Below are 18,690 nucleotides of genomic sequence, written 5' to 3' on the forward strand. Positions count from 1 at the left end.
TTCATTCATTCATTCATTCATTCATTGATTTCAGTGCAGCAACTTAAAAGCTGAAACTAATATATGAGACTCATTCCATGCAAAGCAAGATAGTTCCAGCCGTGATTTGTCATCATTGTGATGATTATGGCTTACAGCTCATGAAAACCCCAAATCCACAATCTCAGAAAATGAGAATATTGTGAAAAGGTGGAATAATCTCGGCTCAAAGCGTCCCACTCTAATCAGCTCATTCAGCCATAACACCCGCAAAGGGTTCCTGAGCCTTTCAATGGTCTCTCAGTCTGGTTCAGTAGGAATCACAATCATGGGAAAGACTGCTGACCTGACACCATCACTGACACCCTCCATAAGGAGGGAAAGCCTCACAAGGGAATTGCAGAAGAAGTTGGATGTTCCCAAAGTGCTGTATCAAAGCACATTAATAGAAAGTTATGTGGAAGGGAAAAGTGTGGAAGAAAAAGGTGCACAAGCAGCAGGGATGACCGCAGCCTGGAGAGGATTGTCAGGAAAAGGCCATTCAAAAGTGTTGGGGACTTTCACAAGGAGTGGACTGAGGCTGGAGTCAGTGCATCAAGAGCCACCACACACAGACGGATCCTGGACATGGGCTTCAAATGTCGTATTCCTCTTGTCAAGCCGTTCCTGAACAACAAACAACGTCAGAAGCGTCTTACCTGGGCTAAAGAAGAACAGACCTGGTCTGCTGCTCAGTGGGCCAAAGTCCTCTTTTCTGAGTATGGAGGAGGAATGGAGAGGCCAAAGGAGCCCGAGTATGGAGGAGGAATGGAGAGGCCCAAGGAGCCCGAGTATGGAGGAGGAATGGAGAGGCCCAAGGAGCCCGAGTATGGAGGAGGAATGGAGAGGCCCAAGGAGCCCGAGTATGGAGGAGGAATGGAGAGGCCCAAGGAGCCCGAGTATGGAGGAGGAATGGAGAGGCCCAAGGAGCCCGAGTATGGAGGAGGAATGGAGAGGCCCAAGGAGCCCGAGTATGGAGGAGGAATGGAGAGGCCCAAGGACCCCGAGTATGGAGGAGGAATGAAGAGGCCCGAGGACCCCGAGTATGGAGGGGGAATGAAGAGGCCCGAGGACCCCGAGTATGGAGGAAGAATGGAGAGGCCCGAGGACCCCGAGTATGGAGGAAGAATGGAGAGGCCCGAGGACCCCGAGTATGGAGGAAGAATGGAGAGGCCCGAGGACCCCGAGTATGGAGGAAGAATGGAGAGGACCCCGAGTATGGAGGAAGAATGGAGAGGCACAAGGACCCCGAGTATGGAGGAAGAATGGAGAGGCACAAGGACCTCGAGTATGGAGGAAGAATGGAGAGGCCCGAGGACCCCGAGTATGGAGGAAGAATGGAGAGGCCCGAGGACCCCGAGTATGGAGGAAGAATGGAGAGGCACAAGGACCCCGAGTATGGAGGAAGAATGGAGAGGCACACACTGCAAGATGCTTGAAGTCCAGTGTGAAGTTTCCACAGTCTGTGGTGATTTGGGGATCCATGTCATCTGCTGGTGTTGGCCCACTGTGCTTCATTAAGTCCAGGGTCACCGCAGCCGTCTACCAGGAGATTTTGGAGCACTTCCTGCTTCCTTCCGCAGACCAGCTTTATGGGGACGCTGACTTCATTTTCCAGCAGGACTTGGCTCCGCCCACACTGCCAAAAGCACCAAAACCTGGTTCAATGACCGTGGGATGACTGTGTTTGATTGGCCAGCAAACTCGCCTGACCTGAACCCCATAGAGAATCTATGGGGCATTGCCAAGAGAAAGATGAGAGACATGAGAGCGAACAATGCAGAAGAGCTGAAGGCCGCTATTGAAGCATCCTGGTCTTCCATAACACCTCAGCAGTGCCACAGGCTGATAGCTTCCATGCCACGCCGCATTGAGGCAGTAATTGCTGCAAAAGGGGCCCCAACCAAGTACTGAGTACATATGCAGCTTCTACTTCTCAGAGGTGCGATATTGTTCTATGTACAATCCGTGTTTTATTGATTGCATGGAATATTCTCATTTTCTGAGATTGTGGATTTGGGGTTTTCATGAGCTGTAAGCCATAATCATCACAATGATGACAAATCACGGCTGGAACTATCTTGCTTTGCATGGAATGAGTCTCATATATTAGTGTCACCTTTTAAGTTGCTGCACTGAAATCAATGAATGAATGAATGAAGGCACCAGATTCTCAGTGTTCCACTTTCACCTGTACATCTGGACTGGATCTGCTTTCCTCTTCCAGTATCCTCTCTCTGTCTACAAGTCGGGGGCCGTCTGGGGATCATTTGGAGTCCCTATTTGGATATCTATCCGATGTGTACACCGCAGACCTACCTATGTCAGAGCTGGCCGCCACGAGGACGCTGCCCCCGCCATCGATGAAGGCGCTGATTGTTTCAGTGTTGATGTTTCCACCAAAATCTGGAGAGAAGAAATGACATTTACTGACCAATAAGAGGCAAGCAATGCCGGCACACACGATCGATCCTACACACCACGATATCGATTATCTCCATACGGCTACCCTTGGCTTTGCATGTCCTGTACCGAGGAGCTGACACTTCGCTTACCTCTCCATAGGAGGTCATGGATTCTGTTTAGGACGAATGCTAACCAAAACCTCTTTTTCCAGTTTTAGAGTGGGGGAGGGGGGACCCGAGATTGGGCTGGAGTTCTGCCTTAAGGTTTATGGAAACAATCACAACCGGCTCCATCGATAATCATTCGGCTACATTTACAATATCAGAAACAAAGGAATATGGATTTTGGGGGCTGTTAGTAGCTGACGTGACCGATTGGGCCAATCTCCTCCTGAAGTAGTGGGCTGGGGGTGGAGACTGCAGAGGGTGTGTCCTCGGGCTGTAGGTGGGGAATATGTAGGATTTGCTGTCACTCAAACTGCAGGAGGTGTGGCTTCAGGGGGCGTGGCACGTGTAATGTGGCTTCAGGGGGCGTGGCACGTGTAATGTGGCTTCAAGGGGCGTGGCACGTGTAATGTGGCTTCAAGGGGCGTGGCCATGTGTCAGCATAGCGTCTTGTATCTCTCTGGTCAGAGGGCCACACAGGACAGACCCGCCTCCATGCCTAGTGTGGTCAGTAATAATCAGGAAGGGAATATCTGCTCTGGGGACTGGTGGGATCTCCAGGTACGTCATGACTCACTCTGAGATGACAGTGGGACTGAGAGAAGTCCCCCCCCTCCCCCCACATACATTGTATAACTAGATTGTAAGCTCCCAGGATCAGGGCCCTCAAACCCCTCGTGTATTGTTACTGTATTGTCTCATGGTCTGTCCCCCCCCCCCCCCCCACTGTAATGTACAGCGCTGAGCACACCTTCTGCCGCCATATAAATCCTGTATAATAATAACAGACTGACAGGTACAGACCTTCCACAGACGGGGAGAAGATGATGAGGTTGTCATAGAGGAATTCTCCGTACTTGATGAGGGAGAGGCTCGGGTCATCCGCTGTCCTAAAGGTGAGATCAAATCCACGATCTGCGAGGGGGGGAGAGGAGAGAGAGAGAAGGGGGGGGGGAGAGAGAGGAGAGAGAGAGAAGGGGGGGGAGAGAGAGGAGAGAGAGAGAAGGGGGGGAGAGAGAGGAGAGAGAGAGAAGGGGGGGAGAGAGAGGAGAGAGAGAGAAGGGGGGGGAGAGAGAGGAGAGAGAGAGAAGGGGGGGGAGAGAGAGGAGAGAGAGAGAAGGGGGGGAGAGAGAGGAGAGAGAGAGAAGGGGGGGGAGAGAGAGGAGAGAGAGAGAAGGGGGGGGAGAGAGAGGAGAGAGAGAGAAGGGGGGGGAGAGAGAGAGAGAGAGAGAGAAGGGGGGGGAGAGAGAGGAGAGAGAGAGAAGGGGGGGGAGAGAGAGGAGAGAGAGAGAAGGGGGGGGAGAGAGAGGAGAGAGAGAGAAGGGGAGAGAGAAAGAAGGGGGGGGGAGAGAGAAGGGGGGAGAGAGAGAGAAGGGGGAGAGAGAGAGAAGGGGGGAGAGAGAGAGAAGGGGGGAGAGAGAGAGAAGGGGGGAGAGAGAGAGAAGGGGGGAGAGAGAGAGAAGGGGGGAGAGAGAGAGAAGGGGGGAGAGAGAGAGAAGGGGGGAGAGAGAGAGAAGGGGGGAGAGAGAGAGAAGGGGGGGGAGAGAGAGAAGGGGGGGGGGAGAGAGAGAAGGGGGGGAGAGAGAAGGGGGGAGAGAGAGAAGGGGGGGGAGAGAGAGAAGGGGGGGGAGAGAGAGAAGGGGGGGAGAGAGAGAAGGGGGGGAGAGAGAAGGGGGGGGAGAGAGAAGGGGGGGGGAGAGAGAAGGGGGGGAGAGAGAGAGAGAGAAGGGGGGGGAGAGAGAGAGAGAGAAGGGGGGGGGAGAGAGAGGGGGGGGGAGAGAGAGAAGGGGGGGGGAGAGAGAGAGAGAGAAGGGGGGAGAGAGAGAGAGAAGGGGGGAGAGAGAGAGAGAGAAGGGGGGGAGAGAGAGAGAGAAGGGGGGAGAGAGAGAGAGAGAGAGAAGGGGGGAGAGAGAGAGAGAGAGAGAAGGGGGGGGAGAGAGAGAGAGAGAAGGGGGGAGAGAGAGAGAGAGAGAGAGAAGGGGGGAGAGAGAGAAGGGGGGGAGAGAGAGAAGGGGGGGAAGAGAGAGAGAAGGGGGGGAAGAGAGAGAGAAGGGGGGGAAGAGAGAGAGAAGGGGGGAGAGAGAGGAGAAGGGGGGGAGAGAGAGAGAAGGGGGGGGGGGAGAGAGAAGGGGGGAGAGAGAGAGAAGGGGGGGAGAGAGGAGAGAGAGAGAAGGGGGGGGAGAGGAGGAGAGAGAGAAGGGGGGGAGAGAGAGGAGAGAGAGAGAAGAGGGGGGAGAGAGGAGAGAGAGAGAAGGGGGGGAGAGAGGAGAGAGAGAAGGGGGGAGAGAGAGGAGAGAGAGAAGGGGGAGAGAGAGGAGAGAGAGAAAGGGGGGGGGAGAGAGGAGAGAGAGAAGGGGGGGAGAGAGAGGAGAGAGAAGGGGGGGGGAGAGAGAGAGAGAGAGAGAAGGGGGGGGGAGAGAGAGGAGAGAGAGAGAAGGGGGGAGAGAGAGGAGAGAGAGAGAAGGGGGGGGGGGAGAGAGAGGAGAGAGGAGAAGGGGGGGGGGGAGAGAGAGGAGAGAGAGAGAAGGGGGGGGAGAGAGAGGAGAGAGAGAGAAGGGGGGGGGGAGAGAGAGAGAGAGAGAAGGGGGGGGAGAGAGAGGAGAGAGAGAGAAGGGGGGGAGAGAGAGAGAAGGGGGGGGAGAGAGAGGAGAGAGAGAAGGGGGGGAGAGAGAGGAGAGAGAGAAGGGGGGGGGGATGAGAGAGAGAGAAGGGGGGAAGAGAGAGAGAAGGGGGAAGAGAGAGAGAAGGGGGAAGAGAGAGAGAAGGGGGGAAGAGAGAGAGAAGGGGGGAGAGAGAGAGAAGGGGGGAGAGAGAGAAGGGGGGGGAGAAGATCACTGGGGTGGTAATAATTGGGGGTCGCAGTGTTTAGGGTGAAGAGAGTTGCAGTATATGATGAGGAGTCGGTCTGTTCGGGTCCCTCAGTATGTCCCGGTGTCAGTATGTCGGGGTGTCAGTATTTCGGGGTGTCAGTCCCGGTCCGGCTCTCACCGCTCAGGCTCCGGAAGAAGAGGGAGTGCGTCTCCCGGAGGTTGATGTTCTCCAGCAGGACGAGGGTTCGGGGGGCGGCGAGGCCCTCCAGGCTCAGGGCGGCGAGGAGCAGCAGAATGGAGTACAGGGAAGCTGCCATCATTGCGGTCCTCAAGCGGCTTCTCCACCTCACCGGAAGAGCCTCGAGAGCCGGCCAATCACACAATGACAACTCCTGTCACCTGTGGGCACGTGACTGCATCTCTTCCGCCATCTTTGTCTCGGGCACATGTTTTATCTTCCGCTGTGTTGTTCACCCCATGGTTCCTATAAAAGTTCCGTCCAACCTTCTTGTTTTATGGATTCTACAAGATGTATTCTTCTTTATACACAGCGCAGCAAACCTTAACCGACCTGGATTCCTTTTGCCCGGGACAAATATGGCCGCCGTCATGAGGCCCGGTGTTTTACAGAATGAATATTATCGATTGTTTTATGATGTTCCCCGCACACCCTATATCTGCTGTAGGGATAGAAGAAAAAAACGTCACTGAATTCTGATTTTGGAGGGAATTTAGAGACTCTACATTGCGCATGCTCTGCTCCCTCCTCACTCGTGCAGAAAGTTGTCACTTGGCAGGCTGAAAAGAAGCGGGAAAGGTGAGGAAGATGTGTCAGGTTACCTCACAAATAGGACACGGAGGACTACAACTCCCCTCATCCCTCTTTATACTGTGTGCCTATCATGCGGCCTTCTCATTGGATATTATTTTATATAATGTCAGATTTGTTTCTCATTTGTATATAAGTCACGCACTCTGCCCTCACCATATTCCGCCCTCACCATAGTCCGGTGAGGACCGAGTCCTTGAAAGACCGAGTCTGGGTGAAGACCGAGTCCTGGGAAGACCGAGTCCTGGGAAGACCGAATCCTGGGAAGACCGAGTCCGGGGAAGACCGAGTCTGGTGAGGACTGAGTCTGGTGAAGACCGAGTCCTGGGAAGACCGAGTCTGGGAATGAAGACCGAGTCCTGGGAAGACCGAGTCTGGGAGGACCGAGTCCTGGGAAGACCGAGTCTGGTGAGAACCGAGTCCTGGGAAGACCGAGTCCTGGGAAGATTGAGTCCTGGGAAGACCGAGTCCTGGGAAGACCGAGTCTGGTGAGGACCGAGTCCTGGGAAGACCGAGTCTGGTGAAGACCGAATCCTGGGAAGACCGAGTCCGGGGAAGACCGAGTCTGTTGAAGACCGAGTCTGGGAAGACCGAGTCTGGTGAGGACCGAGTCCTGGGAAGACCGAGTCTGGTGAGAACCGAGTCCTGGGAAGACCGAGTCCTGGGAAGATTGAGTCCTGGGAAGACCGAGTCTGGTGAGGACCGAGTCCTGGGAAGACCGAGTCCTGGGAAGACCGAGTCCTGGGAAGACCGAGTCCTGGGAAGACCGAGTCCGGGGAAGACCGAGTCCGGGGCAGACCGAGTCTGGTGAAGACCGAGTCCTGGGAAGACCGAGTCTGGTGAGGACCGAGTCTGGTGAGGACCGAGTCTGGGGAAGATTGAGTCCTGGGAAGACCGAGTCTGGTGAGGACCGAGTCTGGTGAGGACCGAGTCTGGTGAGGACCGAGTCCGGGGAAGACCGAGTCCGGTGAAGACTGAGACTGAGCTCTGCAATCACTTTTGTTGTCTTCTTATTCCGGGTCACAATCCTTTGCCATGTCCTTTTGTCTCAGGTAACCATGGTGACCGCGCTTATGCTGATTAGACGCCATTTCCCGGAAGCTGCATTCGCCGCCAAAACATTTGATCCTGGACCTCGCCACACGGCACATAAATCGGTGACTTCAGTCACAGAGGCGCACCAACAATCTGCCATCTTTGAAGCTCAGTAATCTCTGACATGACTCCGTATTACCAGCAGCGAATGAGGAAAATGAGGCTTCCGCCGGATAGCTAAGTGTCTCATTACACAGCGGAAGCCAAAGAATGTTCCATCACTTCCACCGCCAAACATGGTGTCACTTTCACACCGTCCAATCATGGAGGGTCTCCAGATCTGTGTCCAGCCCCCTGTATCTCGTTCATCAAACGTAAATGTGTGATAAATGAAAGGCTTGTTCCATTTCTCCTCCAGGAGAGGAAAGGTCGGAACTTCTGGTGGAAGAGGAAGAGAATCCCCTGGAGAGGAAGAGAATCCCCTGGAGAGGAAGAGAATCCCTGGAGAGGAAGAGAATCCCCATGGAGAGGAAGAGAATCCCCATGGAGAGGAAGAGAATCCCATGGAGAGGAAGAGAATCCCCTGGAGAGGAAGAGAATCCCCTGGAGAGGAGACTACGTCCAGGTGGAGGATCAGAGATACCTGACCGACCTTCACCATCAGCGTCCCGCTGATCCAGTCCTTCCACCTGCGCTGTGGATCGCGTTTGGCGGAGGCGTTGTCTTCTTCTCCATGGGTGAAAAAATCTGATTGATATTCGACCAATCCAGCTACAGTGTGTGGCCGTCTCCACTCAATTGTCTAACCAATTTAGCACTAGAGCGATTTTTTTTTTCACTTTCTGCCCGTGTCAAAATCTGCATTTTTGGCTGTGAAATACATAAAAGCGGTAAACAGCTGCGGAAATAACTTGTGACATAAAAAAATTGCGACAGCCACCGCATTTCATTCCCCAGGGCTCTGCTGTCAGAAGATACATCATCTTTCGGGGGTTCTAAGCGATTGTCCAGCACGTAAATCCTGACAGCAAGCGGGTAAAGTGTGTACAGCCAGCCTACCAGTCCACCAATCCGCCGTGTATAAACGTGCGCAGGACAAACGCATTTTAAAGAGACGCATTTTAGTTTCAGCGTCTCTGCGGAGCTACCATTTCACAAGGACATATGAGGACTCTAAAATGTGATTGTAGGAGGAAGGATGTGTGAGAAACGTACGATGGAAGCTTTTACATGACTCCTGTACATCAGGCGGACAACAGTTCGGTTTCACCGCAAGTGATGTCACTGCCCTAGAAAGGCGAACAAGCCGCGAGTACGAGGATGTCTGCTGCCTCCTGCGGGGGAAGAATCTTCTATCGTGTGCAGGACGAAGTTCTACAAAATGTCACATCAGTCAGGACACAAAGCACGGGTTCTAGTCCTGTGTAAAAGTGCTGCGTAAACTGTTGACTTGACTCCTCCATCGCTTCTGTTGGGTGGTGAATATCTTGGGTGGGGGCTTCCATCGATTCTGTTGGGTGGTGAATATCTTGGGTGGGGGCTTCCATCGATTCTGTTGGGTGGTGAATATCTTGGGTGGGGGCTTCCATTGATTCTGTTGGGTGGTGAACAGGGGCGGACTGACCATTTGGGCACTCGGGAACTGCCTGAGGTCAGTAGGGGGCCCCATGCAATGCCCCTGGTACCTTTTATAGGTTTTTTTGGGTGTGCGTTGAGTGTGGGCAAGGACACAAGGGCCCCATGATTTCCTATTGACCAGGGGCCCCATGAGTCAGTCTGCCCCTGGTGGTGAATGTCTTGGGTGGGGGCCTCCATCAATTCTGTTAGGTGGTGAATGTCTTGGGTGGGTGCCTCCATCGATTCTGTTGGGTGGTGAATATCTTGGGTGGGGGCCTCCATCGATTCTGTTGGGTGGTGAATATCTTGGGTGGGGGCCTCCATCGCTTCTGTTGGGTGGTGAATATCTTGGGTGGGGGCCTCCATCAATTCTGTTGGGTGGTGAATATCTTGGGTGGGGGCCTCCATCGCATTGGTTGGGTGGTGAATATCTTGGGTGGGGGCCTCCATCGCATCGGTTGGGTGGTGAATATCTTGGGTGGGGGCCTCCATCTCATCGGTTGGTTGGTGAATGTCATGGGTGGGGGCTTCCAACGACTTCATCTGAGCCATGATCCTGCATATGGTACTGTATAAATGCCACGGAGAGGTAAAAAGCAGATGCCCGAACAGGGACTTGGGCACTCGGGAACTGCCTGAGGTCAGTTGGGGGCCCCATGCAATGCCCCTGGCACCTTTTATAGGTTTTTTTGGGTGTGCTTTGAGTGTGGGCAAGGACACGGGCCCCATTATCCCCTATTGCCCGGGGGCCCCATGAGTTGTCAGTCTGCCCCTGGTGGTGAATGTCTTGGGTGGGGGCCTCCATCGATTCAGTTGGGTGGTGAATATCTTGGGTGGGGGCCTCCATCAATTCTGTTGGGTGGTGAATATCTTGGGTGGGGGCCTCCATCGATTCTGTTGGGTGGTGAATGTCTTGGGTGGGGGCCTCCATCGCATCTGTTGGGTGGTGAATGTCTTGGGTGGGGGCCTCCATCGCATCTGTTGGGTGGTGAATATCTTGGGTGGGGGCATCCATCAATTCTGTTGGGTGGTGAATATCTTGGGTGGGGGCTTCCATCAATTCTGTTGGGTGGTGAATATCTTGGGTGGGGGCTTCCATCGCTTCTGTTGGGTGATGAATATCTTGGGTGGGGGCTTCCATCGCTTCTGTTGGGTGATGAATATCTTGGGTGGTGGCTTCCATCGATTTTGTTGGGTGGTGAATATCTTGGGTGGGGGTTTCCATTGCTTCTGTTGGGTGGTGAATATCTTGGGTGGGGGCTTCCATCAATTCTGTTGGGTGGTGAATATCTTGGGTGGGGGCTTCCATCGCTTCTGTTGGGTGATGAATATCTTGGGTGGGGGCTTCCATCGCTTCTGTTGGGTGATGAATATCTTGGGTGGTGGCTTCCATCGATTTTGTTGGGTGGTGAATATCTTGGGTGGGGGTTTCCATTGCTTCTGTTGGGTGGTGAATATCTTGGGTGGGGGCCTTCATCAATTCTGTTAGGTGGTGAATATCTTGGGTGGTGGCCTCCAGTGGCTTCATGTGAGCCATGATCCTGCATATGGTGCTATATAAATGCCAGGGAGAGGTAAAAAGCAGACGCCCGAACAGGGACTTGAACCCTGGACCCTCAGATTAAAAGTCTGATGCTCTACCGACTGAGCTATCCGGGCTCTGATGATGTCAGCATACCATCCCTCGACTAGAGTGAAACACTGACCTCTGCTGGTGTCAGAATGCCGCTACCCATAATTCCACAGTGCAAGCATCAGCCCGTCTCTGAGCGTGACCACAGTAAATATACATGATATTGCCCAAAGTATTGGCCCCGCCCTCCAGATCATGTGAGGGTTAATGGCAGGAATGTACAGCTGGCCCTGGTCCTATCAGGAAGGATCTGTTTACCCATCAGAAGGTAACCTAGCAGCCGGTCACCTGCTTTGGGACATCGGCAGCCTGTTGTCACCTCTCTGGGGATTGATCCCCATGCACTGTGCAGCTCGCAGGCGCCTCTGTTTGGGATACAAATATTCCTCTTGTTTGGTATGTTTTGTGCCTCTGGATCCAGGCAGGTGAGGACGTCTTCACTGCGGACATGGCAGGTCGGGCGTCACACCTCTGTCTGCGGATCTGAGTGCTCACAATGTTCCTCCAGATACCTTTCCTCTATTCCTCATCTCCCCCCCCCCCCCAATATGTCACACATCAGATGGGGAGGGACTCCAGCAGAGTGGACGTGGTCCCCTATAGAGGAGGGATGTATGGACAGAGGTGATCTGTGCGGTATCAGTACAGGAGGGGCCCCGGGCGGGGAGGGGGTTGGGGGGGGGTGTCATGGTCCCCTATAGAAGGATGTATGGACAGAGGTGATGTGTGCTGTATCAGTACAGGAGGGGCCCCGGGCTCCGGGTGGGGAGGGTGTTGGGGGGGGGGGGGGTCATGGTCCCCTATAGAAGGATGTATGGACAGAGGTGATCTGTGCGGTATCAGTACAGGAGGGGCCCCGGGCGGGGAGGGGGTTGGGGGGGGGTCATTCTCCCCTATAGAGGATGTATGGACAGAGGTGATGTGTGCGGTATCAGTACAGGAGGGGCCCCGGGCGGGGGGGGGTCATGGTCCCCTATAGAAGGGTGTATGGACAGAGGTCATGTGTGCGGTAACAGTACAGGAGGGGCCCCGGGCTCCGGGTGGGGAGGGGGTTGGGGGGGGTCATGGTCCCCTATAGAGGAAGAATGTATGGACAGAGGTGATCTGTGCGGTGTTGAGAGGAGGGGCCCCCGGCTCTGGGTGGGGAGGGGGTTGGGGGGGTCATGGTCCCCTATAGAGGGATGCATGGACAGAGGTGATCTGTGCGTTATCAGTACAGGAGGGGCCCCGGGCGGGGAGGGGGTTGGGGGGTCATGGTCCCCTATAGAAGGATGTATGGACAGAGGTGATGTGTGCGGTATCAGTACAGGAGGGGCCCCGGGCGGGGGTTGGGGGGGGTCATGGTCCCCTGTAGAGGATGTATGGACACAGGTGATGTGTGTGGTATAAGTACAGGAGGGGCCCCGGGCGGGGAGGGGGTTGGGGGGTCATGGTCCCCTATAGAGGAGGGATGTATGGACACAGGTGATGTGTGTGGTATCAGCACAGGAGGGGCCCCGGGCTCCGGGTGGGGAGGGTGTTGGCTGCTGTTGTCACTGCAAACAGAAATGTTTCATTTGTAGATAGCGGAGCCGCCGGGGTCTGGCCGGGACCAGCTGCTGCCTATTGTCCTGGAGAGCCTCTGATTGGAGGACATTGTGAGATCCAGCTGCTGCCTATTGTCCTGGAGAGCCTCTGATTGGAGGACATTGTGAGATCCTCGCCATAAAGAGAGGAAGGAGAGCAGACAATGTGCCTGAAATACAACCTGCAGCCCCCTCCAGGTGAGAGCTCAGCGTGGGCAGGAGTAGTATAGCGCCAACAGTCGGGGTGCGTCGTACAACATGGGGGGCGGTGGGGTTATACCAATCAGTAGCAGAGGACCGGATATAGTGTGCAGTACAGCCAAGAGATACATGGTGATTGTGAATGGGGGGGGGGGGGGGTATTCTATGGTGTGCAGTAGTGGGGAGCGGGGGGGTGTAGTACTGGGGGGGTATTCTATGGTGTGCAGTAGTGGGGAGCGGGGGGGTGTAGTACTGGGGGGGGTATTCTATGGTGTGTAGTAGTGGGGAGCGGGGGGGTGTAGTACTGGGGGGGGTATTCTATGGTGTGTAGTAGTGGGGAGCGGGGGGGTGTAGTACTGGGGGGGTATTCTATGGTGTGTAGTAGTGGGGAGCGGGGGGGGTGTAGTACTGGGGGGGGGTATTCTATGGTGTGTAGTAGTGGGGAGCGGGGGGGTGTAGTACTGGGGGGGGGTATTCTATGGTGTGTAGTAGTGGGGAGCGGGGGGGTGTAGTACTGGGGGGGGGTATTCTATGGTGTGTAGTAGTGGGGAGCGGGGGGGTGTAGTACTGGGGGGGGGGTATTCTATGGTGTGTAGTAGTGGGGAGCGGGGGGGTGTAGTACTGGGGGGGGGGGTATTCTATGGTGTGTAGTAGTGGGGAGCGGGGGGGTGTAGTACTGGGGGGGGGGGTATTCTATGGTGTGTAGTAGTGGGGAGCGGGGGGGTGTAGTACTGGGGGGGGGGGTATTCTATGGTGTGTAGTAGTGGGGAGCGGGGGGGTGTAGTACTGGGGGGGGGGGTATTCTATGGTGTGTAGTAGTGGGGAGCGGGGGGGTGTAGTACTGGGGGGGGGGGTATTCTATGGTGTGTAGTAGTGGGGAGCGGGGGGGTGTAGTACTGGGGGGGGGTATTCTATGGTGTGTAGTAGTGGGGAGCGGGGGGGTGTAGTACTGGGGGGGGGGTATTCTATGGTGTGTAGTACTGGGGGGGGGGTGATCTATGGTGTGTAGTAGTGGGGAGCGGGGGGGTGTAGTACTGGGGGGGGGTATTCTATGGTGTGTAGTAGTGGGGAGCGGGGGGGTGTAGTACTGGGGGGGTATTCTATGGTGTGTAGTAGTGGGGAGCGGGGGGGTGTAGTACTGGGGGGGGTGTTCTATGATGTGTAGTACTGGGGGGGTATTCTATGGGGTGTAGTACTGGGGGGGGTATTCTATGGTGTGTAGTAGTGGGGAGCGGGGGGGTGTAGTACTGGGGGGGTGTTCTATGATGTGTAGTACTGGGGGGGTGTTCTATGATGTGTAGTACTGGGGGGGTATTCTATGGGGTGTAGTACTGGGGGGGGGGGGGGGGTATTCTGTGGTGTGTAGTACTGGGGGGGGGGGGGGGGGTATTCTGTGGTGTGTAGTACTGGGGGGGGGGTGTTCTGTGGTGTGTAGTACTGGGGGGGGGGGTGTTCTGTGGTGTGTAGTACTGGGGGGGGGGTGTTCTGTGGTGTGTAGTACTGGGGGGGGGGTGTTCTGTGGTGTGTAGTACTGGGGGGGGGGGTGTTCTGTGGTGTGTAGTACTGGGGGGGGGGGTGTTCTGTGGTGTGTAGTACTGGGGGGGGGGGTGTTCTGTGGTGTGTAGTACTGGGGGGGGGGGTGTTCTGTGGTGTGTAGTACTGGGGGGGGGGGTGTTCTGTGGTGTGTAGTACTGGGGGGGGGGGGTGTTCTGTGGTGTGTAGTACTGGGGGGGGGGGGTGTTCTGTGGTGTGTAGTACTGGGGGGGGGGGGGGTGTTCTGTGGTGTGTAGTACTGGGGGGGGGGGGGTGTTCTGTGGTGTGTAGTACTGGGGGGGGGGGGGGTGTTCTGTGGTGTGTAGTACTGGGGGGGGGGGGGGTGTTCTGTGGTGTGTAGTACTGGGGGGGGGGGGGGGTGTTCTGTGGTGTGTAGTACTGGGGGGGGGGGGGGTGTTCTGTGGTGTGTAGTACTGGGGGGGGGGGGGGGTGTTCTGTGGTGTGTAGTACTGGGGGGGGGGGGGGTGTTCTGTGGTGTGTAGTACTGGGGGGGGGGGGGGGTGTTCTGTGGTGTGTAGTACTGGGGGGGGGGGGGGGTGTTCTGTGGTGTGTAGTACTGGGGGGGGGGGGGTGTTCTGTGGTGTGTAGTACTGGGGGGGGGGGGGGTGTTCTGTGGTGTGTAGTACTGGGGGGGGGGGGGTGTTCTGTGGTGTGTAGTACTGGGGGGGGGGGGTGTTCTGTGGTGTGTAGTACTGGGGGGGGGGGGGTGTTCTGTGGTGTGTAGTACTGGGGGGGGGGGGGTGTTTCTGTGGTGTGTAGTACTGGGGGGGGGGGGGTGTTCTGTGGTGTGTAGTACTGGGGGGGGGGGGTGTTCTGTGGTGTGTAGTACTGGGGGGGGGGGGGGTGTTCTGTGGTGTGTAGTACTGGGGGGGGGGGGGGGTGTTCTGTGGTGTGTAGTACTGGGGGGGGGGGGGGGTGTTCTGTGGTGTGTAGTACTGGGGGGGGGGGGGGTGTTCTGTGGTGTGTAGTACTGGGGGGGGGGGGTGTTCTGTGGTGTGTAGTACTGGGGGGGGGGGGGGTGTTCTGTGGTGTGTAGTACTGGGGGGGGGGGGGGTGTTCTGTGGTGTGTAGTACTGGGGGGGGGGGGGGTGTTCTGTGGTGTGTAGTACTGGGGGGGGGGGGGGTGTTCTGTGGTGTGTAGTACTGGGGGGGGTGTTCTGTGGTGTGTAGTACTGGGGGGGGGGTGTTCTGTGGTGTGTAGTACTGGGGGGGGGGGGGTGTTCTGTGGTGTGTAGTACGGGGGGGGGGGGGGTGTTCTGTGGTGTGTAGTACGGGGGGGGGGGGGGGGGTGTTCTGTGGTGTGTGTGTGGTACTGGGGGGGGTGTAGTACTGGGGGGTGTTCTGTAGTGGGAGCAGGTGGGGTACTCTGTGGTGTGTAGTAGTGGGGAGCGGGAGAGTGTAGTACTGGGGGGGGGGGGTATTCTATGGTGTGTAGTAATGGGGAGTGGGGGTGTGTAGTACGGGGGGGTACTCTGTGGTGTGTAGGAGCGGGAGAGTGTAGTACGGGGGGGTACTCTGTGGTGTGTAATACTGGGGAGCGGGTTGGGGGTATTCTGTAGTGGGGAGCGGGGCATGTTGGGGGGGGGGGGGGGGGGGGCACAATGTAAACAATCCATCCCATAATATCCATCACACCAGGTGGGTGGTCCTCGCTCTGTCCATGCCGGATATGTAGTATATATAGTATTCTGGGGGGGGTGGGGTATTCTGTGCATCTCATAGGGAACAAGAACCCGTTTTCTGATATTATTGTTCATAAAGTTCCAGGAGGCCAATCTGTGCGACAATACGAACCCGGAGTAAGCTGAGGTTCCATCATGCATGGGGGAGCCCCCCTATTATGGGCTGAATGCTGACTGATAGGGGGCTGCACTGGTGTGGAGAGAGGGGTGGAGGACACTGGAGGTTGGGAAGGTGGAGGGATTGGCAGAGGGGGGTGGAGGACACTGAATGGAGGCCAGTGGAGGGATTGGCAGAGAGGGGTGGAGGACACTGAATGGAGGCCAGTGGAGGGATTGGCAGAGAGGGGTGGAGGACACTGAATGGAGGCCAGTGGAGGGATTGGCAGAGAGGGGTGGAGGACACTGAATGGAGGCTGGTGGAGGGATTGGCAGAGAGGGGTGGAGGACACTGGAGGCCAGCAGAGGGATTGGCAGAGAGGGGTGGAGGACACTGGAGGCCAGCGGAGGGATTGGCAGAGAGGGGTGGAGGACACTGAATGGAGGCCAGTGGAGGGATTGGCAGAGAGGGGTTGAGGACACTGAATGGAGGCCGGTGGAGGGATTGGCAGAGGGGGGTGGAGGACACTGAATGGAGGCCGGTGGAGGGATTGGCAGAGAGGGGTGGAGGACACTGAATGGAGGCCGGTGGAGGGATTGGCAGAGGGGGGTGGAGGACACTGGAGGTTGGGAAGGTGGAGGAGTCTGGCCTCACTGTTAATATATTTTTCCTCTTTCAGATTGTGAGCCCTGTGATTGCTCCTCCAGACAGCGTGCCATGGCCGCCGCCCACCACACCTTCCTGATAGACTGTGACACCGGTGTGTGCATCTGCCTTAGTGGAGACCCCATCGGTCAGAGCTCCGCCTCCTCCCAGGCCTCCAGAACCCCCATAGGTAGGAGCCTCCTGAGGACCTGTCTCACCAACTGTGTGAAGGAGGAGCCAATGGACGCAGAGCATCGCCAGCCCACCAATGGCAGCCCCAATCCGGGGGATTCCTGTGCAAAGCACCAAGTATCTTCCATCACTGCGCCCGGAGAGCGGACAGAAGTGGGCAGATCCCTGCAGGGCGCCCTGAAGAGGTGTCTATGGAGGCTGGCCTCCTGCGTACGCTCACACTGACTCCTCCTAGACTGTCGGCCTAAAGGGGCCCTCGGCCTAAAGGGGCCCTCGGCCTTCAGCTATGCTTAGCCTGATGACTTGTATGAACCTTCGAGTTACTTTTATTAAATTTGTTGCTTCTTCCAGCCGTGTTTTCTTGTATAGAGAAGCTCTGCCTTCCGACCAGTGTGCAGACCATGGGGCCCCAAAGTGGAATTCTGATGGGGCCCCCTGGTGACCTCCCTGCTGTTACTGATCTCAATGGAATGTATGTCTGTATCAGGCAGGAGACCTATCAGCATAGTCAGTGTGGACCTGAGCTGGGGAGGGGAGGGGAGGGGGGGGGGGTGTTATGGAGGCGGGGCATCAGTGCAGGGAATCCACTTTTGACATTAAAGGGGATCTCCGGTCCCGGCAAACCCTCATTTTATAACATCGGCATTAGAATGACAAACCAATATCAGATCGCCTGTCATGCCGTGAGTGCTGCCTGCCTGCTGGCCGCCTCCTTCCACCACTTCCTGGATTCCCAGCATGCTTTGCAGCTTCTCCATTTCTAAAGACTACATATCCCATGGTACCTTGCTATCTGCATGGACCCCGCCTCCTGAAACTCCTCCCCTCAGAAGGTGGGCTCTGTGAAACGTGTGACACAGCAGTGCCTGCGCATGGGGGCCTAGTGACCCCGTGTCCCAGAATTCCAGGAAGGAGATGTGCGGGGTCATCGTGGAGCCCTAGTAGGAGGCGGGATCCCTGGAATACAATGTAGCCGATGGCGGGGAGGAGGCGGGATCCCTGGAATACAATGTATCCGATGGCGGGGAGGGGGCGGGATCCCTGGAATACAATGTATCCGATGGCGGGGAGGAGGCGGGATCCCTGGAATACAATGTAGCCGATGGCGGGGAGGAGGCGGGATCCCTGGAATACAATGTATCGGATGATGGGGAGGAGGCGGGATCCCTGGAATACAATGTATCGGATGATGGGGAGGAGGCGGGATCCCTGGAATACAATGTATCGGATGATGGGGAGGAGGCGGGATCCCTGGAATACAATGTATCGGATGATGGGGAGGAGGCGGGATCCCTGGAATACAATGTATCGGATGATGGGGAGGAGGCGGGATCCCTGGAATACAATGTATCCGATGGCGGGGAGGGGGCGGGATCCCTGGAATACCATGTATCCGGGGGAGGGGGCGGGATCCCTGGAATACCATGTATCCGATGGCGGGGAGGAGGCGGGATCCCTGGAATACCATGTATCCGATGGCGGGGAGGAGGCGGGATCCCTGGAATACAATGTATCGGATGATGGGGAGGAGGCGGGATCCCTGGAATACCATGTATCCGGGGGAGGAGGCGGGATCCCTGGAATACCATGTATCCGGGGGAGGAGGCGGGATCCCTGGAATACAATGTATCCGATGGCGGGGAGGAGGCGGGATCCCTGGAATACAATGTATCCGATGGCGGGGAGGTTACATTGTGACCAGAGGTACCCTTTCATTTCCCAGCCGCTCTGTCCTCTGATCTCCTGGTGACCCAAGCAACAACTTCCTTCCCACGCAGCTTTCTTTGCAGAAGCACAAGCGACTGTCTTATTGGAGGCACTCTGGGATTTCTTGTAGAACCTGCATTGGGTGTATGGGGTTAATTTCAGTGCTGGACGGGATGACCGGGAGCTGTGTGGGTGACAAATCCTCTCCTGGGACAGCTAAAGTCGGAGGAAAATCTTTCCAATGAGATGGAATCCCCATTCAGACGATTGTCATGGGAGAAGGTGTCCCCCTTAGGATGATTCCCCACCTATTCCTGTTCTGGTGACCCCGAATTCAGGATTGACACCCCCCCCCGCCCATTCTTGGTGACACTGGTGGTCACAATGGGAACACAGATGGCGGTGAGCGCTCTTCTCCCCTCCGTATGTCTCTAAATGAAAAGCTTTCCCTGTAGTTCTGGATCCGGGTTCACACGGGTGGGGTGTGTGAATCGCTGTGTATGTCAAATGGTCTCTGAGGAGCGATCCAAACGTA

General features: G+C 56.2%; 1 protein-coding gene, 1 long non-coding RNA gene and 1 other non-coding gene across 4 annotated transcripts; 1 reads left to right on the forward strand and 2 right to left on the reverse strand.

Moving 5' to 3' along the window:
* Window positions 1-2,337: 2,337 nt before the first annotated feature.
* Window positions 2,338-5,761, reverse strand: DDOST (dolichyl-diphosphooligosaccharide--protein glycosyltransferase non-catalytic subunit; the record flags this gene model as incomplete). Its single annotated transcript, XM_089668149.1, has 3 exons — window positions 5,577-5,761; window positions 3,393-3,503; window positions 2,338-2,424 (listed from the first exon to the last, which is right to left on the reverse strand). Coding segments are annotated over exons 1-3 (340 nt in total), but the record flags the coding sequence as incomplete, so codon positions are not given.
* A 4,684-nt stretch (window positions 5,762-10,445) lies between these two features.
* On the forward strand, window positions 10,446-16,796 carry LOC149427304 (uncharacterized). 2 transcript variants are annotated; one of them, XR_016311329.1, is made up of 3 exons: window positions 10,446-10,780; window positions 12,075-12,275; window positions 16,291-16,796. It is a non-coding gene; the product is annotated as an uncharacterized LOC149427304 (long non-coding RNA). The 2 variants fall into 2 exon arrangements; XR_016311330.1 differs by lacking the exon at window positions 10,446-10,780 and adding an exon at window positions 10,799-10,908.
* Window positions 10,466-10,538, reverse strand: TRNAK-UUU (transfer RNA lysine (anticodon UUU)). The gene has a single exon. It is a non-coding gene; the product is annotated as a tRNA-Lys (tRNA).
* Window positions 16,797-18,690: the final 1,894 nt, after the last annotated feature.

The sequence above is a fragment of the Staurois parvus genome, unplaced genomic scaffold (genome assembly GCF_062004578.1).
Source record: "Staurois parvus isolate SC_StPar_1 unplaced genomic scaffold, SC_StPar_1.0 ptg003904l, whole genome shotgun sequence".
NCBI classification, from domain to species: domain Eukaryota; kingdom Metazoa; phylum Chordata; class Amphibia; order Anura; family Ranidae; genus Staurois; species Staurois parvus.